This window comes from Vulpes vulpes, chromosome 12, assembly GCF_048418805.1.
Source record: "Vulpes vulpes isolate BD-2025 chromosome 12, VulVul3, whole genome shotgun sequence".
NCBI lineage: Eukaryota > Metazoa > Chordata > Mammalia > Carnivora > Canidae > Vulpes > Vulpes vulpes.
Window position 1 is genome coordinate 142680831 of NC_132791.1, and position 25757 is coordinate 142706587.

The following is a 25757-nucleotide window of genomic DNA, read 5'->3' on the forward strand; positions in this document are numbered from 1 at the left end:
GGCGGGGCCGGCGTCGGCCCAGCCCCCGGCTCGCCCCGCCGCCCCCCGCGCCCGCCGGCCCGGCAGCGAGAGCGGCGCCATGGAGGCCACCGGGGTGCTGCCGTTCGTGCGCGGCGTGGACCTGAGCGGCAACGACTTCAAGGTGAGCGGGCCGTCAGGGCGCGGGGCCGGCCTCCCTCCAGGCGGTGTCTTCCGCCCGGGCCCGCGCCGCTCCCCGCTTCCTGTCCCGGCCGCGCCCGGCCCCGCGCCGCCCGGGACCGCGGGAGGGAAGGGGGGCTGCCCCGGTGCTCGCGGCCCCGCCCGGAACGGCCCCCGCGGGAAGACACGGGCCGAAGGGGGCCGGGCGGGCGGCCGGGCGCGCAGCGGCGCGGGGAGTGTGGGCTGGGGGGCCCCCGCGCGCCCCCCTCCGGGGGGCCGGGCCCCGCCCGCGCCGCAGACTGGCCTGGGGGGTCTGCGAGCTGCTCCCGCCCTCCGCGCCCTCCGTCCCCGCCCCTCTGAGGTCACACGCCCAGCCAGGCCCTGACTCAGGGCCGGCCTTGCTACCGGCTGTCGGTCGGGGGCGGGTCTGGAGCACACTCATCGCGGCCCCGAGCCTGCCGCCGCCACCCCATCCTATGTGGTCTTGGGCAAGTCACTTCCCCTCTCGGAGCCCGGGTTTTCTCATCCGGTGGAGGGGGGGCTGCCTAGTAACCCCTTTGGGGACTCTGGGGCAGGTGCATGGCCTCGGCTGACCGTGGCCTGAGCAGCTGCGGGACTGGTAGACTAGGGCCCACAGGGCAGGTGAGGCGGTTCTAGAGGGTCAGGAAGGAGCAGGGCTGTGCTGGTGACCAAAGGAGGCGGGGCAGCAGTGAAGTGAGAGGTGGCCCCGCCCAGGGAACGGCAGCCTGGGGGCAGGGTGGGCAGGGGAGCAGCCGGGGGTGGGGGGGTGGGGTGGGGCGGGGCTCCTGGTAGTGTCTGGCTGCGTCTGCAGGGGTGGGGGCCGGGCCCTCACGGAGGAGGCAAGAAGGCCCTTCCTGCATTTCCCCACGTGTACACACACTTCTGACACTGTGCCCAGGTGGCCACACCACTCTCCTCTGTCCCCATCGCTGCCATCCTTACCTGGGGTCCCAATCGACCTCTCCAGAGTCACCAGCAGGGAATGTGGCTGTAGGGGGCCGGGGACACCAGCCAAAGGCGCCTCAAACTGCCCGTTGTAAGGCTAAGGGGACTGAGGGGGGCATTCAGAGGCTCACGAAGACACGAGTGAGGCAGTGCTTGTGCGGATGGGGAACTGGAGCCTCACACCAAGAATGGCTGGTATGCTGATGGCTGGGTGGGGTGGGGCCAGGGCCTTGGTGGAGGCTCAGGGGTACCCCATCTCTGGAGGCCTAGGTGGGGCCTGGAATGGCACACAAGGGCATTTGAGCCAAGCTAACCACACCTCCGGGCCCTGGGGATGTCCCCTGGAACAAGCCAGGTCCGACCTGGCCCCCTCAGGGCTCAGAATCCAATAAGAGACAGACATTAGGCCAACAGTCACCTTGATTATTAGTATGTCTTCACATTTTTGTCATGAGGGGCTTTTGTAAGCCCTGTTACATTGCTGAAGTTGAGGCACAGAGTGGCAAAGTGACCTGCCCAGGGGTGCACAGCTGGTGAGAGGTGGCTCTGTTGTTCTCCCAAGGCTCCCATGGGTATGGGGGCCACAGAGGGTAGTAGAGCAGGAGCGCCCGTTGCTCAGACCAGTCTCACTGTGACACACCCCCAGGGTGGCTACTTCCCTGAGAATGTCAAGGCCATGACCAGTCTGCGGTGGCTGAAGCTGAACCGCACCGGCCTCTGCTATCTGCCAGAGGAGTTGGCTGCCCTGCAGAAGCTGGTAAGGGGCTTTGGACAGTTGGGGAGGGTTCCTGTGGATGGGGCTGGGCCAGATGGGCAGAGCTTGCATAGAAGGCAAATGACGTGAGAGAAGCCGCTGACAGCCATAAACAGAGCTAGCAGATAGGGAGGGAGCACCCTGTCCCAGGAGGTGTATAAGGAAAGACTGGCTGTGTGAGGGAGGGAGGCTGCAAGAGGGGGAGTGGGCCTATGTGGCTAAGGGCCCCCTGGATGGTGCAAGGTTTTGGTGGCAGATGGGGCCCCTGTAGGCACCCTACCCACACTGCTGAGCCTCTGCTCCCCTGTCTTACTCAGGAGCACTTGTCTGTGAGCCACAACAATCTGACCACGCTTCATGGGGAGCTGTCCAGCCTGCCGTCACTGAGGGTGAGTGCTACCACTGGCCGTTGAGCTTGGGGGTGTGAGGGCAGGGCCAGACCCTAGGCAGGGCCAGCATCTCTGCCCATCCTGCCTCAGACTCAGGGCCCCGTGCTTTTTTTTTTTTTTTTTTTTTTTAAAGATTTTATTTATTGAGAGAGGCACAGACACAGGCAGAGGGAGAAGCAGGCTCCATGCTTGGGAGCCCGATGTGGGACTCGATCCCGGGACTCCAGGATCACGCCCTGGGCCAAAGGCAGGCGCTAAACCGCTGAGCCACCCAGGGATCCCCTAAGGGCCCTGTTCCTAAAGGGGAGGGGATACCATAATGCCCTGCGGTGAGTAATGCATGGGGACAGCGGGTAAAAAACCCAAACTCTCACCTGTTTTTAGACAACAGGTACTGTAATAACAGTCGATACCAGCCGAGCTGGTATCCAACTCTTCCTCGTGGGTTTTTCCATAGAATCCAGACCCTTACCAAGTTCCCAGATGAAGACACTAGGCCATAGAGCTAGGTCACTGGTCCAAGGTTACTTGCCCGAGGCAGGCAGTGGTAGAACTGGGGTAGAGTGGAGTTTGGCCCTGTAGATAGGTGGTCAGGGTGGTCCTGTTGCCCCTCTGTGGTTGGCACTGCACAGATGGCAGCAGCCGTGTTGGTGCTTGCAGTCGTGGCACTGTGGCCTGTCCTCTCTGCCCCTGAGACTTTCCGCACTTCTATAGCCTGACATGCCAGCCCTGAGAGGATAGAAAACAGACTTGCCCTATGTCCATACTGTGTCTCAGAGCTGCCCCCTTATCTTGCCCTCTGGAATTGGGAAGAGGAGGGATTATTTGGTCAGAACAGGTTCCTTGGGGATCCTGTGCTGGTCCCTGGGGCACATTTGAGCTGGGCTTTGAGGTATGAATAGGATCTCATCAGGAAACCAGGAAGAGCTTGCCAGGTGGAGGGACAGTGAGCAAAGGCCAGGAAGGGACAGCCCTTGGTCTTCTGTTGGGCTTCCTGAGGCGGTATCCTTCCCTCATCTTTCTGCTGCTCCCAGGGGTGGAAGCCAGAAATCATGGGCCCCCATGGTTTATTCGCAGGCCATCGTGGCTCGAGCCAACAGCCTGAAGAATTCCGGAGTCCCCGATGACATCTTCAAGCTAGACGACCTCTCAGTTCTGGTTAGTGGTTACCCATGCATCTGGCCTACCTGTCAGCCTTCATCTATCATAGTGGTCCCCGCAGCCACCGTTATACCATGTCATGTTGCAGATGGAGAAACTGAGGTGCAATGTGCCTCACCCAAGGTCACTCACGAAGTCAGATCCCTAACTTAGGCATCCCTTCTCTTAGGGTCTTGGCTTTCTCCCTTTGGCTCTGAAACCCCTTCCTCCACTCCTTGCTCAGTGCTCCACCTGATCCCCAAGGCCAGCGGAGGCCTGGCAGGCTGGCACTGGCCCCAATACCCCTGACTTGGCCTCCCTGTTTCTACCCAGGATTTGAGCTACAACCAGCTGACAGAGTGCCCGCGGGAGCTGGAGAATGCCAAGAACATGCTGGTGCTGAACCTCAGCCACAACAGGTACCTGTGCGCGGGGGCAGGGGCGAGGGGGTACGGGTTGCAATATGGTGGGTGGGGTACTGGGCCTGGGAGCCTTGCATCTGGCACCCAGAACCCCTGCCTGCCTCACTCCCATCCGCCCGCAGCATCGACACCATCCCCAACCAGCTCTTCATCAACCTCACTGACCTGCTGTACCTGGACCTCAGCGAGAACCGCCTGGAGAGCTTGCCCCCACAGATGCGCCGCCTGGTGCACCTGCAGACGCTTGTGCTCAATGGGAACCCGCTGCTGCACGCACAGCTCCGGTGGGCCTCCCTGGGGCATCTGGCCCAGTCCCTCAATTCCCCCAGAGTTCCGGCCCTCCACAATGCCCCAACACTCCTGTGTGGGCCGTGGCCACCCTGACCCCATCCCCTTGGCCCCTCTCAGCCCTGTGCTCTCAGGCCCGCCTCTGGCCTGAGCGCCCACGTCTCCCCACAGGCAGCTCCCGGCTCTCATGGCCCTGCAGACCCTACACCTGAGGAACACGCAGCGTACCCAGAGCAACCTCCCCACCAGCCTGGAGGGCCTGAGCAACCTCGCAGGTTGGCAATCCCAGGGTGGCATCCTGGGCTTTGGTTCCTTGGGGTTCCTTGTTTCTGGTCCTGACCACCTCCCAGAGGGGAAAGGATGCAGTTACATGACGGTTATTTCTTTCATCGTGACAACTAGTGCTGACACCCACTTACGAGCTTTGGGTTTATGCCCAGACCCACCAGCGTGAGGAAGTTTTTCCAAATGGAGAAACTGAGGTTCAGAGATTAAGTCACTTGCTTAAGGCCACAGAGCCCAGAGACAGTAGAGGAGGGGCTCACATTAGGATTCCTGCTCCTGGACCTGACTATGGGGGCCCCTGCTCATGCATGTGCCCCCTCCCCGTATCCCAGATGTGGACCTGTCCTGCAATGACCTGACACGGGTGCCCGAGTGCCTGTACACCCTCCCCAGCCTGCGGCGCCTCAACCTCAGCAGCAACCAGATCTCGGAGCTGTCTCTATGCATTGACCAGTGGGTGCACGTGGAGACACTGAACCTATCCCGTAACCAGCTCACCTCGCTGCCTGTATGTCCAGGCAACCCGCCCCCCGGGAGGGGGAGGGGGCTGAGCCACCCCGGCTCCTGCCCCTGACTCCCACACCCCTGTCTCGCCTCTAGTCTGCCATTTGCAAGCTAACCAAGCTGAAGAAGCTGTACCTGAACTCCAACAAGCTGGATTTCGATGGGCTGCCTTCAGGCATCGGCAAGCTGGCCAGCTTGGAGGAATTCATGGCCGCCAACAACAACCTGGAGCTCATCCCTGAGAGCCTGTGCAGGTGCTGAGGCGAGTGGGGGCGGGTGGTGGGGGCTTACGGTACTGAAGACCCCAGCATCGTAGCCACAACCCACCTTGCGACCTCTGCATGTCGTGCAAGATGGATGGGTTAACTTGGTTTTGTGGCTAAAGCTCACACAGTGTGTGACAGCAATTCCCAGGGTGGGTACCCCGCGTCTTCCCACACGTGGATGGGGATGAGGCTAGAGGGGTCCCACTGCCACATGAATTTGGGACATGGCACCATCTGCATCTCCCTCTGGAGGCCACAGTGTCCACTGGCATGGTCTCCTCAAGACTCTGAGAAGTCCTTCAGGCAGAGCACAGAGGATCCCTCTGTCACTGGCTTCCAGGCTAATTAGAGGACAGAATGTTTAGGGTCCTGTAGTTCATATCCAGGGACCTTTATTTCTGCAGGTAGCCCCTTTGAAAAACATTCCCTAGAAGTCACTAAAAGTCCTTCCCACATGCTTCGCTGTGAGGAGCCCCCTGTTGTAGCTGTTGCAGCCTCTCCTGCCTTTCTCGGCCTGTCTGAACCCACTGGGGCCTTAACGAGCTGGGTGCCTCAGTTCCTCTGGCCCCACCTGCTCCCCATCTCCAAGACTGGAAGTCTCCCTGCTTCCTCCCTCCCCCCACCTGACCTCATCTGTCCTCACAGATGCACAAAGCTGAGGAAACTCGTCCTGAACAAGAACCGCCTGGTGACCCTGCCGGAGGCCATCCACTTCCTGACAGAGATCGAGGTCCGGACAGGCCAGGGCCAGCGTGCAGGGAGAGGGTGGGCCTGATGGGGAGGCTGGAGGTGACCACGGCCTCTCAGGAAAAACCAAACAAAGCAGTGTCAATGGAGTAGGGGGGGGGGGGGGGGGACCCAGCAGAGGCCCCTGGAGGGGTGGTGCCAGTGCCACAGAAGGAAGAAGGCCAACCACTTCCCATGTCCAGACCATGCTCGACAGCATCATTCAAGCCCCACACCCGGCCTGCAAGATCACACTTCACAGGGGGAAAAGAAAACTGAAGCCCTCCGGGGTGGCTGCAGAGCCGGGATAAGAGCCTAGGAACCTGGTTGCAAAGAGCAAGAAACCCGGGTTGGGGTGACTGGGAGGTAGATCCTGGGCTCACTGCCTCTTCTGCTTGCCGCACGAGGCAGGTCCTGGACGTGCGGGAGAACCCCAGCCTGGTCATGCCTCCCAAGCCCGCGGACCGTGCAGCCGAGTGGTACAACATCGACTTCTCGCTGCAGAACCAGCTGCGGCTGGCAGGTGCTTCTCCTGCTACAGTGGCTGCGGCAGCAGCTGGTAAGCAGAGCAAGTCTGGCTGGGGTGCTTGGGGCCTCAGCTTAGCCATCTGTAAATGGAGTGCGAAACACAGCTTCTGGATCCTGGGGCACTGGGTTGGCCCCTGGTTGGCTGGACGCCCGACCAGGGCCCAACCATTTACTCCATCCCCAAGCAGGAAGTGGGCCCAAGGACCCCCTGGCTCGCAAGATGCGGCTCCGGAGGCGTAAGGACTCAGCCCAGGATGACCAGGCTAAGCAGGTGCTGAAGGGCATGTCAGACGTGGCCCAGGAGAAGAACAAAAAGCAGGAGGTAAGCCAGGCAGGGGCTGGGACGGGCAAATGTCCCTGGACTCTGCTTACGACAGATTGTGTGACCCAGGCCAAGAGGGAGAGTGGATACCGGGTAGTGAGAATAGCCCATGCAAAGGCCCTGAGGTGGGTAGCAAATAAAGAGGCCAGACTGAGTGGCCACGTAGAGGCAAGCCATGCTTTGTGACTGTGACTCCAGGAGAGTACTGACGCCCGAGCCCCTGGGGGCAAGACACGGCGCTGGGACCAGGGCCTGGAGAAGCCGCGCCTTGACTACTCTGAGTTTTTCACGGAGGATGTGGGCCAGCTGCCTGGTCTGACCATCTGGCAGATCGAGAACTTTGTGCCTGTGCTGGTGGAGGAAGCCTTCCATGGCAAGTTCTATGAGGCTGACTGCTACATTGTGCTCAAGGTGAGGATCGGTGTGTTGTTGGGGGCTACATGACCCCCAGTGACCTTATCTTAGATGGCTCAGGACCCCCTCTGTTCACTGAGGCGAGGCGGGAAGGAGAGGACCGTGCAGAGGAGGCGGGATGGGGTGGCCCAGGCAGAGGTGAAGCAGTGCAACCCGCCCTGGGGTTGGGGTCTGTGGCAGTTCCAGGGTCCTCTCTGGGGTGAGCTGGGAAGCCAGGATGCCCTGGCAAGAGCTGACATGGCCTGTGCCCCGCCCCCAGACCTTTCTGGATGACAGCGGCTCTCTGAACTGGGAGATCTACTACTGGATTGGTGGGGAGGCCACCCTGGACAAGAAGGCTTGTTCTGCCATCCATGCCGTGAACCTGCGCAACTACCTGGGGGCCGAGTGCCGCACTGTGCGGGAGGAGATGGGCGATGAGAGCGAGGAGTTCCTGCAGGTGCCCGCCGGAAGGAGGGCGGGGCGGGGCCCCTGCGGGGGGCGGGGCTAAGACCGCTGGCGTACCAGGCCGAGGCCAAAGGTGGCAGGGGTTGAGACCTAAGGCAGACAGCAGGGTCAGGAGAGCTAGACATGGCCAAAGGTGGGGAGCCCAAAGGGAGATGGAGGAGCTGGGACCAATAGCGCCTAGGGGGTGGGGCCGCCAACTGGGTGCCAAGGGGCAGGGCCCACGGAGTGCCCAGGTAGCAAGCTGTGCTGACATCTCTGGCCAGCTGGTTTTGTAGACAGCCATCCACACTAGATTTTACTGAATCACTCCTTGCCCTCTTGCATAAACCTGCTTGGTCCCATGCCCTGATGTGCACATATTTAGACATGCTGTATGTGTATCTAAACCTTAACAAGAGTGATGGGCATTTTTGTACATTCTAACACTTGAATATGTGTTTGTTTATAGACACAGGTCTCATTCTTTTTTTTTTTTTTTTCATAATTCCATCACAGATTTGTAGCACTTGATGCATCTGTCCACAACTCTATCCTGACAGGTGGTATCTGGTGGGGGGAGGGGTAGCACACTGATGAAGGCCCACACCCTCACACACAGGTATTTGACAATGACATCTCCTACATTGAGGGTGGAACAGCCAGTGGCTTCTACACTGTGGAGGACACACACTATGTCACCAGGTGAGGGGGCTTTTGGGTGGTGGTCCTGACCTGGACTCAACTGGGAAGGATTGGAGGAACCAGCTCCTTGGTGATCCTGCCCGATGTCCCTGCCCCATTCACTCTTGATCTCGCCCCCAGGATGTACCGTGTGTATGGAAAAAAGAACATCAAGTTGGAGCCTGTGCCTCTCAAGGGGGCCTCCCTGGACCCAAGGTAGCCCCCATGACTAGAGGCGGGGGAGGGCTTGAGCCCACACTTCCTCCCTACTAGTGGGGGACAGGTTTGGGTTCAAGAAGAGGCCTTCCAGCAACCCTTTTAACCCCGTCTCGAGCATGGAAGGACCACCAAGGGGGCTGAAACCCATAATGAGGGATTTAGGGCAGGGTCATAGGCACAAGGGCAGTCGCTGCCCGTGTCCATTGCTGCCCCTCCTGCCCCTCCTGTCCAGGTTTGTCTTCCTGCTGGATCGAGGGCTGGACATTTATGTGTGGCGGGGGGCCCAGGCCACGCTGAGTAGCACTACCAAGGCCAGGTATGAGGACACGGTGGGGTATTTTATGCACACACTGTTACCTAAGAAGAGACATGGGAACTCATTAAGGGCTTTGCATACCCTTCCCCCCAAGGCTCTTTGCGGAGAAAATTAACAAGAATGAACGGAAAGGGAAAGCAGAGATCACCCTGCTGGTGCAAGGTCAGGAGCCTCCAGAGTTCTGGGAGGCACTGGGCGGGGAGCCCTCTGAGATCAAGAAGCACGTGCCTGATGACTTCTGGCCACCTCAGCCCAAGCTGTACAAGGTGAGCTGTGGTGCTGGTGGCAGTGCTCCTTGCCTGGATTCTGGTGGGGAGCGGGTGCCCCCTTCTGGACAGAAAATCGCCAGAGCCGCGGTCTAGAGGCTCTAAGTGCTCTGAGAAGGCCGAGAGAAGTCCTGCTAGAATGTGTGTTCCCAGGAGGGAGGCTGCAAAGTGCCTGGGTGCCAGGCCTGAGAAGCTGACCTTAATTCTGTAGGTGACAGGAATCCCCCAAGGGTGTTGCAAGCAAGAAAGGGACAGTTAAAGAGTTAGAAATGACAGTAAGGATCTGGAGAGGGTAGGCAGGGAAAGAAAGCCTCATTTAAAATCCTTTCCACTGACAGTGTCCTTAAAACATTGGTGGAAGGAGGAAACCGAGGTCCAAAGGGGAGCAGGCAGTGGTCCTGAGCACACACAGCAGGGAAAGGGCCAGACTCTGGGGTAGAGGGGGGCTGGTGGGGGGGGCTCCTGTCCCCCCCCCCCCAGGCCTTCCCCTGGCACGCCTACCCATTCCTGCTGCCAGGTGGGCCTGGGCCTGGGCTATCTGGAGCTGCCACAGATCAACTACAAGCTCTCTGTGGAACATAAGACCCGTCCCAAGGTGGAACTGCTGCCGAGGATGAGGCTGGTAAGGCACACGGAGGGAGGCGGGGGCCGGGGGTCCTCCCGTGGGGTCCGGGCATCAGCGTTGACCTCTAGTCTTTTCCTCACAGCTGCAGAGCCTACTGGACACGCGCTGCGTATACATCCTGGACTGTTGGTCCGACGTGTTCATCTGGCTGGGCCGTAAGTCCCCACGCCTGGTGCGCGCCGCTGCCCTCAAGCTGGGCCAGGAGCTGTGTGGGATGCTGCACAGGCCCCGCCACGCCTCGGTCAGCCGCAGTCTCGAGGGCACAGAGGCGCAGGTGCGGAGTGCGGCCTCCCCTACACGGGCCGGTCCCCAGGTCCCCAGCCCGGTCCCAGCTGCCATTAGGCCGGCCCTGGGTGCCAGGCCAGGCCCTGCCCCCGCTCCCGCCCCGCCCCCTTGGCCACTAGGCCCGCCCCTGGGCTCTTCCCCTCAGCCAGTCAGGCCCCGCCCCCTCTGGCACTAGGCTCCGCCCTGCACCTCCAGGCCCCGCCCCCAAGCCTTTCTGGGTCGCATTTCCTCCCTCTGGGCAGGTATTCAAGGCCAAGTTCAAGAACTGGGACGATGTGTTGACAGTGGACTATACACGCAACGCGGAGGCTGTGCTGCAGGGCCCGGGACTCACTGGGAAGGTGAAGCGAGACGCCGAGAAGAAAGATCAGATGAAGGCTGACCTCACCGCGCTGTTCCTGCCACGACAGCCGCCCATGGCGCTGGCGGAGGTGGGGGCGGGGCCCGGGACGAGGCGGGAGGGGGACTCCTGAGGGTCCCTGCCCTCTGCCCTCTGACTAGCGGCTGTCACATGCAGGCCGAGCAGCTGATGGAGGAGTGGAACGAGGATCTGGACGGCATGGAGGGCTTTGTGCTGGAGGGCAAGAAGTTCGCAAGGCTGCCGGAGGAGGAGTTCGGCCACTTCTACACACAAGACTGCTACGTCTTCCTCTGCAGGTGCCACCACAGAGCACCTGTCACCCGGCCCAACCCCTGAGGCTAGCGGGCTCTAGTCGTGTCCCCACACACACCCCCCCCAACCCCCTGCTTACTGCCCTCTAACCCCCCAGGTACTGGGTCCCTGTGGAGTATGAGGAGGAGGAGGAGAAAAAGGAAGAGAAGGAGGAGGAAAAAGCAGGAGCAGAGGGCAAAGAAGGTGAGGAGGCAGCAGCTGAGGCAGAGGAGAAGCAGCCCGAGGAGGATTTCCAGTGCATCGTGTACTTCTGGCAGGGCCGGGAAGCCTCCAACATGGGCTGGCTCACCTTCACCTTCAGCCTGCAGAAGAAGTTTGAGAGCCTCTTCCCCGGCAAGCTAGAGGTGTGCCTGCCATGCCCCGCCCAGCTTCAGGCCATGCCTCCACCACCTCTGGCGAGGGACCCAGACCTGGGGGAGGTGTGGCCCAAGGGGCAGGGGGTCTAGTCCAGGGAGGGGCCCCTAACATCTCCATACCCACAGGTGGTGCGCATGACACAGCAGCAGGAGAATCCCAAGTTCCTGTCCCATTTCAAGAGAAAGTTCATCATCCATCGGGGCAAGAGGAAGGCGGCTCAGGGAACCTTGCAACCCAGTCTCTACCAGATTCGCACCAATGGCAGCGCCCTCTGCACCCGGTGCCTAGCTTGGAGGGGGGCAGATGGGGTTGGGGGCAATGGCCAGCAGTGACTCCTTGCTGACACTCCCACTCCCCAGGTGCATCCAGATCAACACTGATTCCGGCCTCCTCAACTCCGAGTTCTGTTTCATTCTCAAGGTGAAGTTGTGGGTGTGGCCAGGGACTGTGGAGCAGGGTGGTGGGTTGTGGGCTGTGGGCAATGGGCTGGCCAGTACTGAACCCCCGGCTCTCCGGTCAGGTTCCCTTTGAGAGCGAAGACAACCAGGGCATCGTATATGCGTGGGTGGGCCGGGCGTCGGACCCAGACGAGGCCAAGCTGGCGGAAGATATCCTGAACACCATGTTTGACACCTCCTACAGCAAGCAGGTGACCAGGGCAGGTGGTAGGTAGGTGGGCAGTCACTGGGCAGGGGCAGACCAGGGCCCTGAGCCTGACCCTTTCCTGCAGGTCATCAATGAAGGCGAGGAGCCCGAGAACTTCTTTTGGGTAGGCATTGGGGCACAGAAGCCTTATGACGATGACGCCGAGTACATGAAGCATACGCGGCTCTTCCGGTGAGGCGGGGGCCCAGACCCTTTCCCCGCACTTCCTCCTGGGTCGCGGCACCCGTGTGTGACTCTCATAGCCTCTCCCTGCCCCTTGACCTCCAGGTGCTCCAACGAGAAGGGCTACTTCGCAGTGACGGAGAAGTGCTCAGACTTCTGCCAGGATGACCTAGCAGATGATGACATCATGCTGCTGGACAATGGCCAAGAGGTGAGGCTCCTCCCTGTTCAGGGAGCCCACCCCCCAGCAGATGGGGAGCTGAGGCCCCCTTGAGACCATCTGCCCTGCTGTCCCCATAGGTCTACATGTGGGTGGGGACCCAGACAAGCCAGGTGGAGATCAAACTGAGTCTAAAGGCCTGCCAGGTGAGCCGGGTGGTGAGGAGGGCCAAGGCTGGGTCTGGTGGGCCGCAAAGACTGCCCTTGGCTCACGCCTCATCCCACTGGCCAGGTATACATCCAGCACATGCGATCCAAAGAGCACGAACAACCCCGCCGCCTGCGCCTGGTCCGCAAGGGCAACGAGCAGCACGCCTTCACCCGCTGCTTCCATGCCTGGAGCACCTTCCGCAAATCTCTGGCCTAGGGCAGCCACTGCCTGCCTGCAGTGTCCCTGACACAGCCCTGAGCTCGGGGCAAGAGCGAGGAGGGGCCTCGGTCCCTCCACGGCCCTGCTCTGGCCACCCCCCCTAACCCCCAGTGCCACAGTCCCCAGCAGCACAGCCCAAGCAGCACCAGCGGGGAGACCCTGACCCATGCCCTCCAGGGTCTGGGCAGTTGGGAGTCCCTCCAGGGTAAGCTTATGTGTGATGCCCCATCCAACGAGAGAGCAATGTGGATGCTTTTAAAGAGATATTAAATGCTTTTATTTTCAATATTAAAAATCAGTATTTTTAATATTAAAACAGCGCTAATTTTAACAAAATGACAGGAAAAAAAAAACTCAGGGTACAGTCTACAGGGAAACCAATCCTGACTGACCCCCCCCCCAACACACACACACACACACTCTCACTCTCACACATACCTGACTGGACCCCAGTCATGGATGCCCAGCAGAGCTCCCAGTCACATACGCACACACACGTGCATTCATGCAACAGACTGGGGGGTGGGGGTGGGTGCTGGCCCAGGAACAAGTACCAAAATAGTTTTAGAAATGCCTGTCCAGCCTGGCTCAGGCGTTAGAAAAATATTCTTTGCAAAGAGAGTGGGGAAGGACGGTGTGTTGAGTGGGAGGTGGCATGGGCTTGCCAGCCCCAGCTGTCCTCTCCCAGTGGCACCTGGCCTCTAGGTAGCCAACTGCCTATAGGAGGGGCCATTGTGAATCTGTCCCAGAGGCTCAGGGCTGAGTCCCAGGCTCACGGGCCGGGCCGGCCCCGCCCCGCCCTGGGGTCAGGGTGGGAAGGTCCCGCTGGAGGCCAAAGATTAGCAGGTGTGGGTCTATGCGAAGGGGCCAGGGGTCCTGGGTCCCAGCTCTGAGCAGGGCATCTGGTAGCCAAATAGTTTTGGCCTTCCTGGTAAAGGAGGAGAGGAGAGGTCGGAGAAAGCCAGGAGGCCCAAATGGGCAGATAGCCTGGCTGCAGGGGTGCCACCACTCTGCTTCCACCTATTCAGGGGCAAGGGTCCTGCAGTGACAGCCAGAGGCGGGCTTTCGGAGTCTAGGCACTGACCACATTTCAGCCCACTGAGATTAGGGCATGGCCCAGGAAGACAAAGCAGGAGCTGGGGTGCCTGAGCTCTGTGCAGGGCCAGGCTGCATGGGTAGGAGCACCAGACAGCCAAAAAATAGTGGAGCAGACCTATGGGCCCCAGATGCAGACCCCAGATCCAGGCCCCACTTCCTGGGCTCACCTGGCCAGACCTGACCACTGGAGCCTGGGTGATCTCTGCAAAATGGGCTAGCCAAACCAGCCCCCCGCCCCAAGCTGCTGCCACTTCTAAGTGGTTTGCTCTGGCCTGATTCCAACCACAACCCGTGATACCCAGAGGCTGACAGGCCAGCCTTGTTTTTCTAAGACTCAAGTATGAAAATCAAGGCTGTCGAACAGTAAGGACCAGGTAGATCCAGAGCCCCTAAATCGTGCAGCACCTCATTTGATCAGGATGGCGCAAGCTCGAGCCTCATCCTCTGCCAGATTCCTCAGATTCTTCTCTGATTCCTCTGAAGAGCTAGGGGGTGGGGGGCAGTGATCAGAGGGTCCGGTGATGTGGCCTTCCCTCAGGCCTCCATGCCCAGCTCCAACGGAAGGAAGGCCAGAGGGTGTGAGAGGGAGGCTGGGAAGCCAGGGGAGCCCCTCCTGTGGACCCGCCCGTCCACCTGCCTCACCCCAAGAAATCCTTCACGTCCTCCACTGTGACGTCCCCTGTCGTATCCAGTGTGGTGTCGGCACTGGTGGCCGAGTCAACGGACATGGGCGAGAGCATGGCCTCAGGTGGCTCTGGGGTGTCTGCACAGAGGAAGTGGTTAGGCCCCTGCCCAGACCCCTAGGCACCCTGTGCCCTTCACCTCCCACCCCTGGCGACCTGAGGCTCCGGACCCAAACCTAGCCCACCGTGAGGTTTGGGATGACAACTCGACCTCCGGCCCTCTCCCACCTGGCCTGCCCTACCCAGGGCTTCCAGCCATGGTAGGGCTGCTGCCTTTTTTTTTTTTTTTAAAGGTTTATTTATTTATTTATGATAGACACAGAGAGAGAGAGGCAGAGACACAGGCAGAGGGAGAAGCAGGCTCCATGCCGAGAGCCCGAAGCGGGACTCAATCCCGGGACTCCAGGATCGCGCCCTAGACCAAAGGCAGGCGCCAAACCGTGGAGCCACCCAGGGATCCCCGGGCTGCTGCCTCCTAACAGAGCCTTGCCCCATGTCTGTGGGTGGAGCTGTGTGGGTGTCCTGCCGCCTTCCTCTCCCACCCAGTCCCCCTTACCAGCTCTCCTGCTGTGGCCAGGATCTGGGCTTCCATTGCGGCTCTGTGGGGCCAGGACGATGCCTGGGGTCCCATTAGCCTGGCTCAGCTTGGGTGACTCTCGGAGCCTATAGCTGCAGAGACATGACCATTATGGGGGCCACAGGAGTGCCAGAACCTGCCCACCCTCTCCCAGGCCCCAGGATCAGAGAGGAGTGCAAGCAGGGAGGCTGGGCCTGGGGATATGACCAGCCCTAGAGACAGGCCTTTGGGCTGCACCCGCCATGCACCTGGCGCGGGTGGTATCTCGAGGCCAGCTAATGTCCAGAGAGCAGAGCGGCTCTGTGATGTTCCGGGCACTCAGAGAGAAGCGTTCAAACTCCGACGGAGAAATCAGGTAAAAACCTGGGTTGGCAAACAAGGAGTGGGGTGCAGTGAAGAGGTGGGCTCCAACCACAGCCTCCGGCGGCCTGCTCCTGGGCCTAGGCCAGCCAGTCCCACACCCGCCTGAGGGGCCCCCTCCCCACTGACATGCCCTAGCAGCTCTCCCAGTCCCTCTGAGGCCCCCACCCCAGGAAGGCTGCGCCTCACCCTGGCCGTGGCGCGTGAAGACGCAAGAGGCGATGCCACTAATGTCCTCCTTCCGAATGCAGGCATAGTGCACCTGGGGCCGCAGGCCAGGCACTGAGAACACATGCACGTCGCCCAGGTTCGTAAGGCAGGCCAGGCAGGTCTCAGCATAGTCCTCGCAGGCCACGCTGGCAAACGTGGCAAGTGCCACCTTGCGTACGCGACAGCCCTCGTGGGCCGTCAGCTTGAACTTGGTCTTGGCGCTCACCTTAGGTAGTGTGAATACCTGGCAGCAGGAGAGAGGCCAATGAGCGGAGCCTGGCAGAGGCTATTCTGGACGCAAGCAGCAGCCTCCACCCTGAACCCAGCCTGCCAGGTGGGCCTGCACCCCTGGCCACATGGCTGCCTCTGCCCGGGCACCCTCCCGCCCCGAGCCACCCTTTCCTCACAGTCCATCTAGCATTCATGCTGCTCCCAGAAACCTCTCAGGGCCCCACCAGCTGTGGCCAAACCAGTCACACTGGGTTTTAAGGGTGAGGTGGATGGTATCCATTCAGAGCATGACAGGAATCAGGCAGAGCCCTGCGGAGCGCTCAGAGGGCCCTGGTGGGGACTCAGGGAGGCAGGAGGGTCCCGAAGAGATGCAGCCAGCTGAGGGAGCATTGGGACTCTCCAGGGGGCATTTCGGCTAGCTAGGGGTGTCTGGGGGTGGGAGGGAGGGGTCTCAGCACGTAGGGGATATAAACAGGGCACTTTCTAGAGGGTCCCATGGCCTCCGAAGGGGGAGCCTGCAGGGTCTCCACGATGGCTTACCTTGAACTGCTCCTCAGATGCGATGAGCACAGCATGACCACCTTGCATGTCAGGGGCCTGTGCCAGATCCCGAGAGGCCTCATAGGGCTCAGGCAGCGGGCGGCCACGCCCATCCAGCACAGCGATGGCCACCACGGGCGCACGGTGCATCAGCTGCACCTCCTTGCCCAGCACGGCCTCCACTGCCCTCTCAGCTCGCTTCTCGCCTCCCGCCGCTGCCGCCGGCACTTCCAGAGCGTAGGCAAACACAGAGCCCGAGTTGGTGCCTGCCCACATGGTGGGGCCATGGTGGGCCGCTGTGGGACAACGGCAGGTGAGGCAGGCTGTCAGCCACATGACACCCGTTCCTCCCCTCCATTCCTGATGCTCCAGAACCACTCTCCCAGCCCATGCCTTCCTAGAACCTCGGCCAGCCTTGGGCCCTGAGGCACCTTCTCTATGGATACAGCCCTCTGGCAGAAGAGGGAAGGGCCTCCAGGACATCTCGAAGATGTCAAAAGGCACCCCAGTTATACCTTGACCTCTCCAAGCCCATCCTGCTGCACCCTCAACCCCCAACTTGGTTACAGGGGTCTGTCACACAGCCCTAACTCCTGCCCCCTCTATCAGGTGCCATCGCCAGTTCACTGACCAACTGGGAACCACCTTCACCCTGTAGATGTGCTCTAGCGGCCACGGCCCACACCTAAGGATGCTTCCCACCTTGCGGCCAGACATGGAGCCCTTGGGCCTGGGCTGAAATGACCTGAGGCCTGAGGCTGTCTGGCCAGCTTTCCCTGTGTGAGCTGAAACTTGGGGTAGGTCCTTCAATGCAGAATCAGAACTGAATGCGAGGGAGCCATTAGTCAGTGCTGTGTGTGCCCTTGATAAACTGACAGCCATAGCAACAACCGTCAGGGGGAGCCAAACCCCAGGGAAGAGTCAGCAACTCATCATGCCGCCTGGACCCATGACAGGCAGCCACCTGGGAAGCTGCACCCCATCAGCCTTTTTGCAGGGACAGTGGACCAAGGTAAAGGCCTAGGGCTACCAAGTCTAGCTGGTGAGAAGATCCACTGGACAGAGGATCCCCAAGATACAAATAAACCAGGAGGAGGGTGTGCCCCTCTCAGACTCAGGGACTGGAAGTTGTTGTCTCAGTGAGGTCAAGAGCCGCCTGACTAGATGCTGACCCGACATCTACTATAAAAAGGCATTTTTAAAAAATTTTTAAAAGATTTTTATTTATATTCATAGAGACACACACACACAGAGAGAGGCAGAGACACAGGCAGAGGGAGAAGCAGGCTCCATGCAGGGAATCTGATGTGGGACTCAATCCTGGGTCTCCAGGATCATACCCCGGGCTGCAGGCAGTGCTAAACCGCTGCGCCACCAGGGCTGCCCTAAAAAGGCATTTTTGAGACGAATGGAGAAAGCCACCGTGGACAAAGCGGGACTGGGATCAACATTGGTTCCACGAGGTACGATGTGGGTGCCCTGGCTGTGGATTATGCCTATTGGACACACACTCAAGTCCTCAAAGGTTTTCATTTAAAATACTCCAGCAAGGGATGCCTGGGTGGCTCAGTGATTGAGCATCTGCCTTCGGCTTAGGGTGTGAACCCAGGGTCCTGAGATCGAGTCCCAAAGGGAGCTTGTTTCTCCCTCTGCCTGTGTCTCTGCCTCTCTCTCTGTGTCTCTCATGAATAAATAAATAAAATCTATACAACACTCCAGCAAGATAGACAATGGAGCATGAGGTGGGGATGGTGTGACAGTAGCAGATGGCTGGGGGCATCAGGCCGGATGTGCAGGGTGATGGACTCCTATTTTTGAGTATGGCTGAAATTCTGTTACACAAGTTAAAAACTGATCAGCGAATCAGTCAATAAACCAGGCCACAGCAGTCTATAGAGGACCCTGCGGAGGCTCCCAGCCATCAGGGGCAAAGCCGGTTCCTCAGTGAGGCTGACCCTCGCATGCCCCTCCCTCAGATCTTGGGCTCCCTCTCCCTCTTCAGATCTCAGAGGCCCACCAGGCTCCCTCACCAGCCCCACACACATGGGAATTCTGGGGGCCAGGGACTATTTGGGGAGCCAGTTCAGTGTGGCATGTAGAGGCTTCCCTACCCTCCCATAAGGCCCGGTCCCACCCCCTCCCCGTATCTCCTAGATGGCCAACCAAGGCTCATCTCCCCAGTGCATCCTCCCCATCTCACCATCTCGAAGAAACGTGTCAGCGAAGTAGAGGCAGCGGACAACGCCAGAGAGGGAGTCGTCGGCAGAGCGGGGCTCAATGCGGCGCTGCACTGGGGTCATCTCCACATCGTGGGGGCAGGCCTGCTCAGCCAGCTGCGCATTGGCCTCCTGCAACTGGAGAGGCAGTGGCCTCCAGGACGCCGCCTTCCCAACACCTTGCCTGCGCCCATGCAACCTGGTGCCCAGCAGCCCGGCACCCTCTTGATCAGCCTGGCCAGAGCAACTATGGGGAGTGGACACCAGGCTTGGGGCCAAGGCCAGGGCCGGTGCCCAGCTCTGTTGCTCTGCCCAGCCCTGAGAGGTAGACAGGCGGCACCCGGGGCAGGCTGGCCCCAGCTCACCTTGCTGGTGGCACTAGTGGCCCGCTTCTTGCCCGAGACTCGGCTTTTGCGGATGCGCCGGAAAGACTGGCGCAAAGACTTCTTGAGGGACTTCACCCGAGACAGTGGCCCCTCCATGGCCAGGGAGTCGTTGGGGTGTAGTGTGCACCTGTGGGCAGGAAGGTACCAGCTGGGCCACAGAGCAGATTCCTGGAGCAGCCACTGTGCTCCCGTTGGCCCCATGGGTCAGGAACCAGAGGTCCTGTGTGGCTGTCCTGCAACCCAGTAGCTTGGCAGGGGTGGGGTGGGGGAGGGGTTTAAAACTCTACCAGTGACACTTCCCATAAGGACGGAGCTGCCAAGGGAGAAGGGGGCTTCAGGTCACCCTATCTTTACCATATGAGAGCTTAGAAGGGGAGATCGAGGCCCCAACAGTTGCAGGGAAACACCAGGGTTCCCACAGAAGGCTGGGCCCGTCCCCCACACACCTGGCCAGCACAGGGCTCCTGCGCTGATAGTCAAAGAGGCCAAAGCCATGACTGGTGCCAAAGGCCACGAGGCTCCACTCGGCATGGAGCGTGACGGCTGTCACAGCAGCCGGTGGCAGGCACTGAACCAGCACCCGGGGCTGGAAGCCAGCAGGCCACGGCAGCGGCCCCGTGCGTGGACTCAGCCGCTCATGGCCCTTCCACGTGAAGCCCTCTCGGTCCTGGAGGAGGTCCACACTGGCCACGCTGACTGCCTGCTCCGATGGCACATCACTTAGCTCCAGCACCAGCACCTGAGCCCATGGTGGGGTGGGGTAGGGGCAGGGTCAGCAAGGACGACGATGGTATTAGACCACCTAGGCCCTACCTCATACTGCAAAGTCCTTGCCAGGGTGGTCCCAGTACGGTCTCCAGTTCATCTGCTTAAAAAGCACTTATTGGCTGCCTACTGTATACTAGGGTCTTCACTAAGCACTGGGAAACACGGTAACCAAGACCCACTGCTTTGCCGTCTAGCAGCAAAATATGCCCCCTACCCCCATGCCTGTCTTCATTTAGTAATAAGCAGACACTGAGCACCTCCTGTATAATGCACAAGTGCCAGTGGCACAGCAGTAACCAAGGCCCATTGGCCTCTGAAGCAAAGGACTCCCTGTTAGCCTGCCTCACAACTAACGATGAGTCCTTACTGAGCACCTATGTACCGTGTGAGTGCTGGAAGCATAGCAGTGACCCCACTTCCCCAAAGCTCACCTAATATTTGGGCTCTCAACTCCAGCCCCAACCCTCCATGGTTCCCTAACAACCAGAGTCTAGCCCTCAAGACCCCCTAGTAGGTTCCACCTCCCTGGCTGGCCTCACCCCAGCCATCCCCACCTGGAGCCCCATTTCCATCTCTGGGCTTTTGGCCATGATGGTCCCCCTCCTGCTCCACCAGACCATCTGGGTCAGGCCCACTTCCTCCAGAAAGCCCTCTGAGACCCCAACCTGGATGACACCTCCATCTTACCTGGCCTGCAGTGCCAGCTACCACCATCTGGGCCGTGTACTTGCAGAGTGCCACCTTCTGCACCCCAAGCCGAGGATCGTCACTATAGGGGTCGAAGCAGCCCACCTGGGGGGCGGGATGGGGAGATGACACGGGGCAGAGCTGGGGCCAGACTCCCCAGGGCTAGGGGAGGGGCCCACCTTGCGAAAGGGCGGCCAGTCATCCTCGGTGGCCTGGGCCAGGCTGTCGGCGTGCTCGCAATCTGTCTGGAAGAGGCCAGCTGTGCTTAACTTGTAGAGTGGCCGCAGTGCCACACCTGAGGCATCCCAGAACCGCACGGTGCCATCCTCATGGCTGCAGGGAAGGTGATGTCAGGCCCAGTCTGGGGCCCCTTGCACCCCACATCCACTCATCCAACAACCACTCACTGAGCACCTACTGCAGATGCCAAGCACGGACCAGACTCCCACTGCACACAGCAAACAGGAGGCATCTACTGTAAAGAGCAAACACACACCGAGCGCCTACTGTATGCCAGACCACATGCACCTGGGCCTCTCAAACAGGGTGAAAAGGTGGAAATAATCACCAGTGTGACGAGCAGAAGATGGTAGAAGAGATAATGCAGGGAAGAGAGGACTACAGGCGCATCCAGAAAAGGTGATCGGGAGTTAGCCACAGAGCAGAAGGATCAGCTGGGGCATGAGGCAGCCATGTAGGCAGAGCAGCAGGAAGCCTGGGGAGGCTGGGAGGAAGCAGGGAGGGGAAGTGGGGGGCAGGAGCAGACAAATCTGGGGGTGCAGCCTCAGGACACAGCTGCAGAGCCCACGTCAGAGGCCTTTGGGCGGTAGTGGAAGCCCAGAGCCAGCGTGTGAAAAGGTGCATGAGTCTCTGGGGCTGGTTGGGACACCTCCAGAAGCACTGGAAGCCATGATTAGGATTTCTCCAGCAAGGGAGGGGACACTGGAGTCAGAGGCCTGAGGGTCCCGGCACAGGCAGGCAGCAGGGGCAGGGCAGGGCAGGAAGTCAGGGCCTGAGTCACTGGGGCACGTCAGCGCCCGCCAGGCCCAGGATGGGCTCTCCAGCACCTGCCCTGGGCAGATCAGCGTGGGCCAGCCCAGATTTTCCGGTCCCAGGGCAGGCTGGGTGGGTGGAGCTCAATTTTAGACCAAAAGGCAGGGCAGGGCGGGGCCTTATTAACCCAGGGCCCAGGGCAGCTTCATCCCAATCCACCCTGCAGGAGAGGGATGGCCTGACCCCACCAGGGGCAGGGCCCGAGTCACTGGGCAGGGCAGTACCCATCAGGCCCAGAATGGGCTCTCCCGCACCTGTGCAGGCCGCATCAGGCCCCATCTGCCCACACACACGCGCGCGCGCGTGCGCGCGCACACACACACGTCACACCTGTGCTCGCCACGGAGCACACGTGTCTGCCTACCCGGTCAGCAGTAGCCCTCGCTGTGATGGCTCCTGGGCCAGGTTCCGGCCCCCAGTGATGGGCCAGCTCTGGGCAGATACACAGAAGTGGAAGGTCAGGACAAATGCCTTTTCCTCACCCTGGACTTGGCACCCAGGGCCCAAAGTGCTTCTGAAACCCCACCTCTGGGCCTGTGCCTGGGCGCTGCCAGGGCCATCCTCCCTCCCCAGGCCCCGGCCCTGCAGGGGACCCTGGCACATACCAAGGTGCTGGAGGCAGGCTGTGGACTCTGCTGCTCGCCAGCACTCACAATGCGGGCCCACAGCTTGGCGGGGACGTTGGCAACGTGTGCCGAGCAGGTGATGGCAGACGAGTGCAGTGGGGCTAGGTATGGAGCAGGCACGGCAGGCCAGCCAGGCGTCTGCAGATCGAGCACCACCAGCTCCTCCTCAAGCAGCACGGCCAGGGCTTGGGGTTCGTCAAACTCTGCGGGATGAGAACTAGGTGAGTCCAGCTGCAGGAGGCACGGGGCACAGGGCAGGGAGGGACAGGGCACACACCGTCCTCAGGCCGTGTGCTGTGCACTGTGAAGAAGTCAATGATGCGGGAGGTAAAGTCCAGCGTCACCAGAGTCTCGGCTCGGAGCACGCTCACGCAGTGGCGGTCCCCATAGCTGGCACGGGGCATGCCGCCACTGAAGATGATGAAGTGGTCCCTGCATGGCAGGTAATGGAGCCATGTGAACCCCCCCAGGCCCCAGGTGCCCACTACCTAACCCAGGGTGGGTAACGCAGGACAGCCCTGTGTCCCAGAGCCCCCCCCCCCCATACACATGACCTCCCAACCCGTACCTGAGAACCGGCTCCCCACCTACCCAGATTCACAGTTTCGCCACAGAATCTTGTTAATGGCTTTGCAGGGGAAGGGGCCTGGAGGAGTGGGACAGTGTCGGGCTCACTTGCTCACCAGTACCAAGAGGGCCCCGTGTCCCATTCCTTCAAGGTTTTCCTGTTCCTATTCTGCCTCCATCACTTCCCACCTCACAGCTGCTTCCTGAGTCCCCAAGGGGAAGGCCCACTGACCCACCGTGAACCCCCAGCAGTCTCACCTTTGAGGATCCGGTGGCACTGCCCCCTTCCACAAGTCCTCCTGGACACCCCCACCAGGGCCAGGCAGCCCCAAGTGCCTGAGCTTGGGGGGACCAGTCAGCCTCATGCTCAGGTGGCAGCGGCTGCCCTCGGACTCTCCGGCACTCACCGTAGGGTGTGGTGGCTACTGTGGGCTGTGTCATCGGGGAATCGCCGGCGTCTACTGACCAGACGGCGTAGCTGCCGTCGCTGTGCGAGCTGACCAGTGTGCGGCCACTGCGTTCCCAGCACAGGCTTTCCAGCTGCTGCAGGGCAGAGGGGGTGAGTGTGAGCAGGGGCAGGAGCAGGGGGCCTCGGCTACCATGCTGGCCTCCTCCATGTACCTGGTTGCCCAGGAAGACTCGGTCTGCGCACTGCGCCGCCTGGTTCCAGATGACCAGCAGGCCCCGGCTGTAGCCGATGAGGATCCTGGTGGGGTCCTGCAGATGTCCTTGGAGTGACTCCACAGGGCCCAGTGCCTTTCCACACCGGTAGTCATCTGGCACGCTGCAGAGGGGCTCAGGTTAGCTGGCAGGGCACCACCCAGGCACCAAGTGGCTGCTGGGAAGTCCACCTGCCTCTCACCTTCGAAGAACCTCATCCGGGGCAAGAGTCTGCCCCTCAAGCAGCGTCAAGGTGGGAACGTCCAGGAAGAAGATGCTGCCGCCCTCGGTGCCCAGGGCTGCCATGTCACCAGCCGCCACCAGCAGGACCACTGTGACACGGGCGAGGCTGAGCGGGCCACTGCAGGGGATGAGGGGAGGCAGGTGAGGGCCCAAGCCCATCCACCTGCTGAGGAGTGGTGGAGGGGGCTGGGCTGCTTCTGGTAGCTCCTTAGGGCCCCTGCGTGCTCACAGAGGCCCAATGATCAAGTGGGCTGGCGCACCAGAAAGGCAATGGTGGCGGCTACGGGCATCGTAATTAGCTCACTCAATTATTCATCAGGATGTTGGGAAGTAGAGGGATAAAAATAGGTTCCCCAGGTCTTGGAGACAGGCTCCCAAGCCCCTCCCACGCACCAGAAGGGGAAGGCAGGAACTAGGCCAGTGCCTGGGCCAGGATCACGGGCACCAGGACACACATGACCCTCCCGAGTCCCACCCAGGAACCCCAGTCACCAGCCCACGGAGGACTCCCTGACTTTGCAGGAGGGCTCAACTGACCCTGAATGCAGATGCTGAAAGAGCAGCCCTGGGGCAGGAGTGGGCGCAGCACCCCTGGCTGAGTCCACCCCCGCCCCCGGCCGTGAGAGCTGGATGTGTGGGGGGGTATCACCCAGCCCCCAGCAGGGGCAGGACAAGCCTCCCACTGAGGCCGTACAGAAATCCGGAAGCTACTCTGACCACTTTGGCAAGGGCCAGCAGGGCCAGGGACATGCCCATCGGGGGGCCAGGCCCAGTCCACTCCCCTACAGTGTCCTGCTGGCACCTTCACAGCCTGGTGGGACCCTCCTTGCCCCCAAACCTGCCCATCCAGCTACACACACTATGGCCTGTTGCTCCAGCCCCAACCGTTAAAAGGCCCCAGTGGTCACTGGAGCATGGACACTACATGCTCACCTCAGACTCAGCCAGAGCCCCCTATTTAACACCCGCCACGTCCATGTGGCACATTTCTCCAAGATCAGGCCCAGCTCAATGTACTCTTCACCCTGAACTCTAGCATAGGGGCAGCTTTGTGTGCCCACGGTGCCTCTGCAAGGCTGACTCCAACCACGTCCACACCCCCATGCCCGGCAGCAGGTCCCCAGTCAAGTCCTCCAGTACCTGGCACTGTCAAAGCCCGGCCGACTAGGTGGCTGGAAGCTGAGTGCTTCCTCCAGGTGGGCGCAGCCATGGTGGTGGACAATCTCCCAGAGGTGAAGGCTGCTATCATCCAACAGAGTTAGCAGGCGGCCCTGGGGGATGAGCAGAGACGGAGCCTGGGCTGGGCTGGGCTGGGGTGGGGAGGGTGTGGGGGCTGTGGGAGTGGGCAAGGGTAGAGGCTCACCTGGCCGGGTAGGAAGTGCATCTGGGTGACGGTGGCTGTGTCCCGGTGTAGGCCAGTGAACTCCACACCAGGTGCACCATAGCTGCATGCACAGGTCAAGGACAGAAGCAGACACCGGAGATCCTCCTTCCCAAGAGCCATTCCAACAGGTCCCAGCCAGCCCAGCCCTCTGAGGTCCAGATGGGACCCCTCCTCCAGAAAGCACTGCCTTGTACCCACAAGATATCCTCAGGCTCTAAGCGCAGGCTTTGCTCTGCTCCTGCAAGTTGGTGCTGCTGTGTGACCTTCACTTCCTCATCTGTAGGATAGGCTGGTGAGCCCCACTCTCACCTTGTAGGACTGATGCAGGGCAAGTGAGAATAAAAACAGCTAGCACACTTGGCCCAGGCCTGGCACATGGTCAGTGTCCTGCTCTGTGTCAGCCTAGTGTGTCTCCAATGTGCATAAGAGCTAGGCCCCACAGGTTGGGAGCACACAGGCAGAGGGGCCAGGCCAGGCCTGGGCACAGAAGCCTGGGGCAGAGGAGAGTCCAGGCTGCCTCCAGTTATGGACAAGGAAACCAATCTCCCTCCAGGGCAGGCAGCCAGTGGCCCCCACTGTGACCGGGGAGAGGCTTCAGCCTGCCCATTTCACAGACAATACACAGAGGCTTGGAAAGGGTGGGTGAGCTGCCTCAAGTGCCAGGTGCCAGCACCAGAGTCACAGCAGCTCCAGGTTGGACAGTGGTCAGGCAGGGGGCCTCGAGAGGGAGGGCTGGGAGGGGTCAGCGTTGCCCCGCAACAACACAGGAGACCTTGCTTCCAGCCAGAGTTGGGATTCCCTGCAGGAGCCAGGAGAACACAGAAGAGGGGACAAAAGAGAGAGCAGGAGCTGCTGGGCGGGAACCAAGGTTGCCAAGGAGACGGGCTGTCCCTGAGGGGGAGGGGTGGCTTCTGGGGCCAGCCTCAGTTTCCCAACCCAAGGCTCCAGGCTAGGGTAGTTTGGGGGAAGAAACGAGGGGAGAGAGGAGAGCCCCAGCCTCCTCCTCTGAGGCTGTCTCCTGGTCAGTACATCAGGTTCTTTGTGAGCACAAGGAGCACGGA

General features: G+C 60.6%; 2 protein-coding genes across 4 annotated transcripts in view; one reads left to right on the top strand and one right to left on the bottom strand.

Moving 5' to 3' along the window:
- On the top strand, positions 1-12702 carry FLII (FLII actin remodeling protein). Of its 2 annotated transcripts, none has more exons than XM_072730518.1 (30): positions 1-142; positions 1751-1861; positions 2176-2247; positions 3325-3405; positions 3721-3806; positions 3932-4093; positions 4269-4372; positions 4715-4890; positions 4983-5140; positions 5798-5882; positions 6290-6437; positions 6592-6728; positions 6927-7139; positions 7402-7581; positions 8188-8270; positions 8391-8465; positions 8701-8784; positions 8879-9050; positions 9568-9672; positions 9758-9949; positions 10203-10391; positions 10478-10617; positions 10731-10977; positions 11116-11270; positions 11350-11410; positions 11511-11639; positions 11721-11827; positions 11924-12029; positions 12119-12184; positions 12270-12702. In XM_072730518.1, the coding sequence occupies exons 1-30, from the start codon at positions 80-82 to the stop codon at positions 12402-12404; spliced, it is 3822 nt and encodes a 1273-aa protein (XP_072586619.1). In that variant the 5' UTR covers positions 1-79; the 3' UTR covers positions 12405-12702. The 2 variants fall into 2 exon arrangements, with proteins under 2 accessions (XP_072586619.1, XP_072586620.1); XM_072730519.1 differs by having other exon boundaries at positions 6595-6728.
- The window catches only part of LLGL1 (LLGL scribble cell polarity complex component 1), a 17937-nt gene continuing 4840 nt past the window's right edge, over positions 12661-25757 (bottom strand). Inside the window, exons 3-23 of one of the 2 annotated variants that reach the window (XM_072730521.1) lie at positions 24676-24757; positions 24453-24583; positions 23272-23430; positions 23031-23193; positions 22817-22952; positions 22434-22488; positions 22120-22274; positions 21822-22045; positions 21581-21648; positions 20343-20496; positions 20164-20268; positions 19155-19447; positions 18688-18835; positions 18307-18460; positions 16107-16402; positions 15315-15579; positions 15014-15128; positions 14745-14857; positions 14148-14268; positions 13911-13990; positions 12661-13335 (exon numbers count right to left, since the gene is read on the bottom strand). In XM_072730521.1, the coding sequence (XP_072586622.1) occupies positions 13912-13990; positions 14148-14268; positions 14745-14857; positions 15014-15128; positions 15315-15579; positions 16107-16402; positions 18307-18460; positions 18688-18835; positions 19155-19447; positions 20164-20268; positions 20343-20496; positions 21581-21648; positions 21822-22045; positions 22120-22274; positions 22434-22488; positions 22817-22952; positions 23031-23193; positions 23272-23430; positions 24453-24583; positions 24676-24757 (3016 nt within the window). In that variant the 3' untranslated portion in view covers positions 12661-13335; position 13911. Of the gene's footprint in view, positions 13991-14147; positions 14269-14744; positions 14858-15013; positions 15129-15314; positions 15580-16106; positions 16403-18306; positions 18461-18687; positions 18836-19154; positions 19448-20163; positions 20269-20342; positions 20497-21580; positions 21649-21821; positions 22046-22119; positions 22275-22433; positions 22489-22816; positions 22953-23030; positions 23194-23271; positions 23431-24452; positions 24584-24675; positions 24758-25757 lie in introns of both variants that reach the window. The other variant, XM_072730520.1, reaches the window with a different exon arrangement.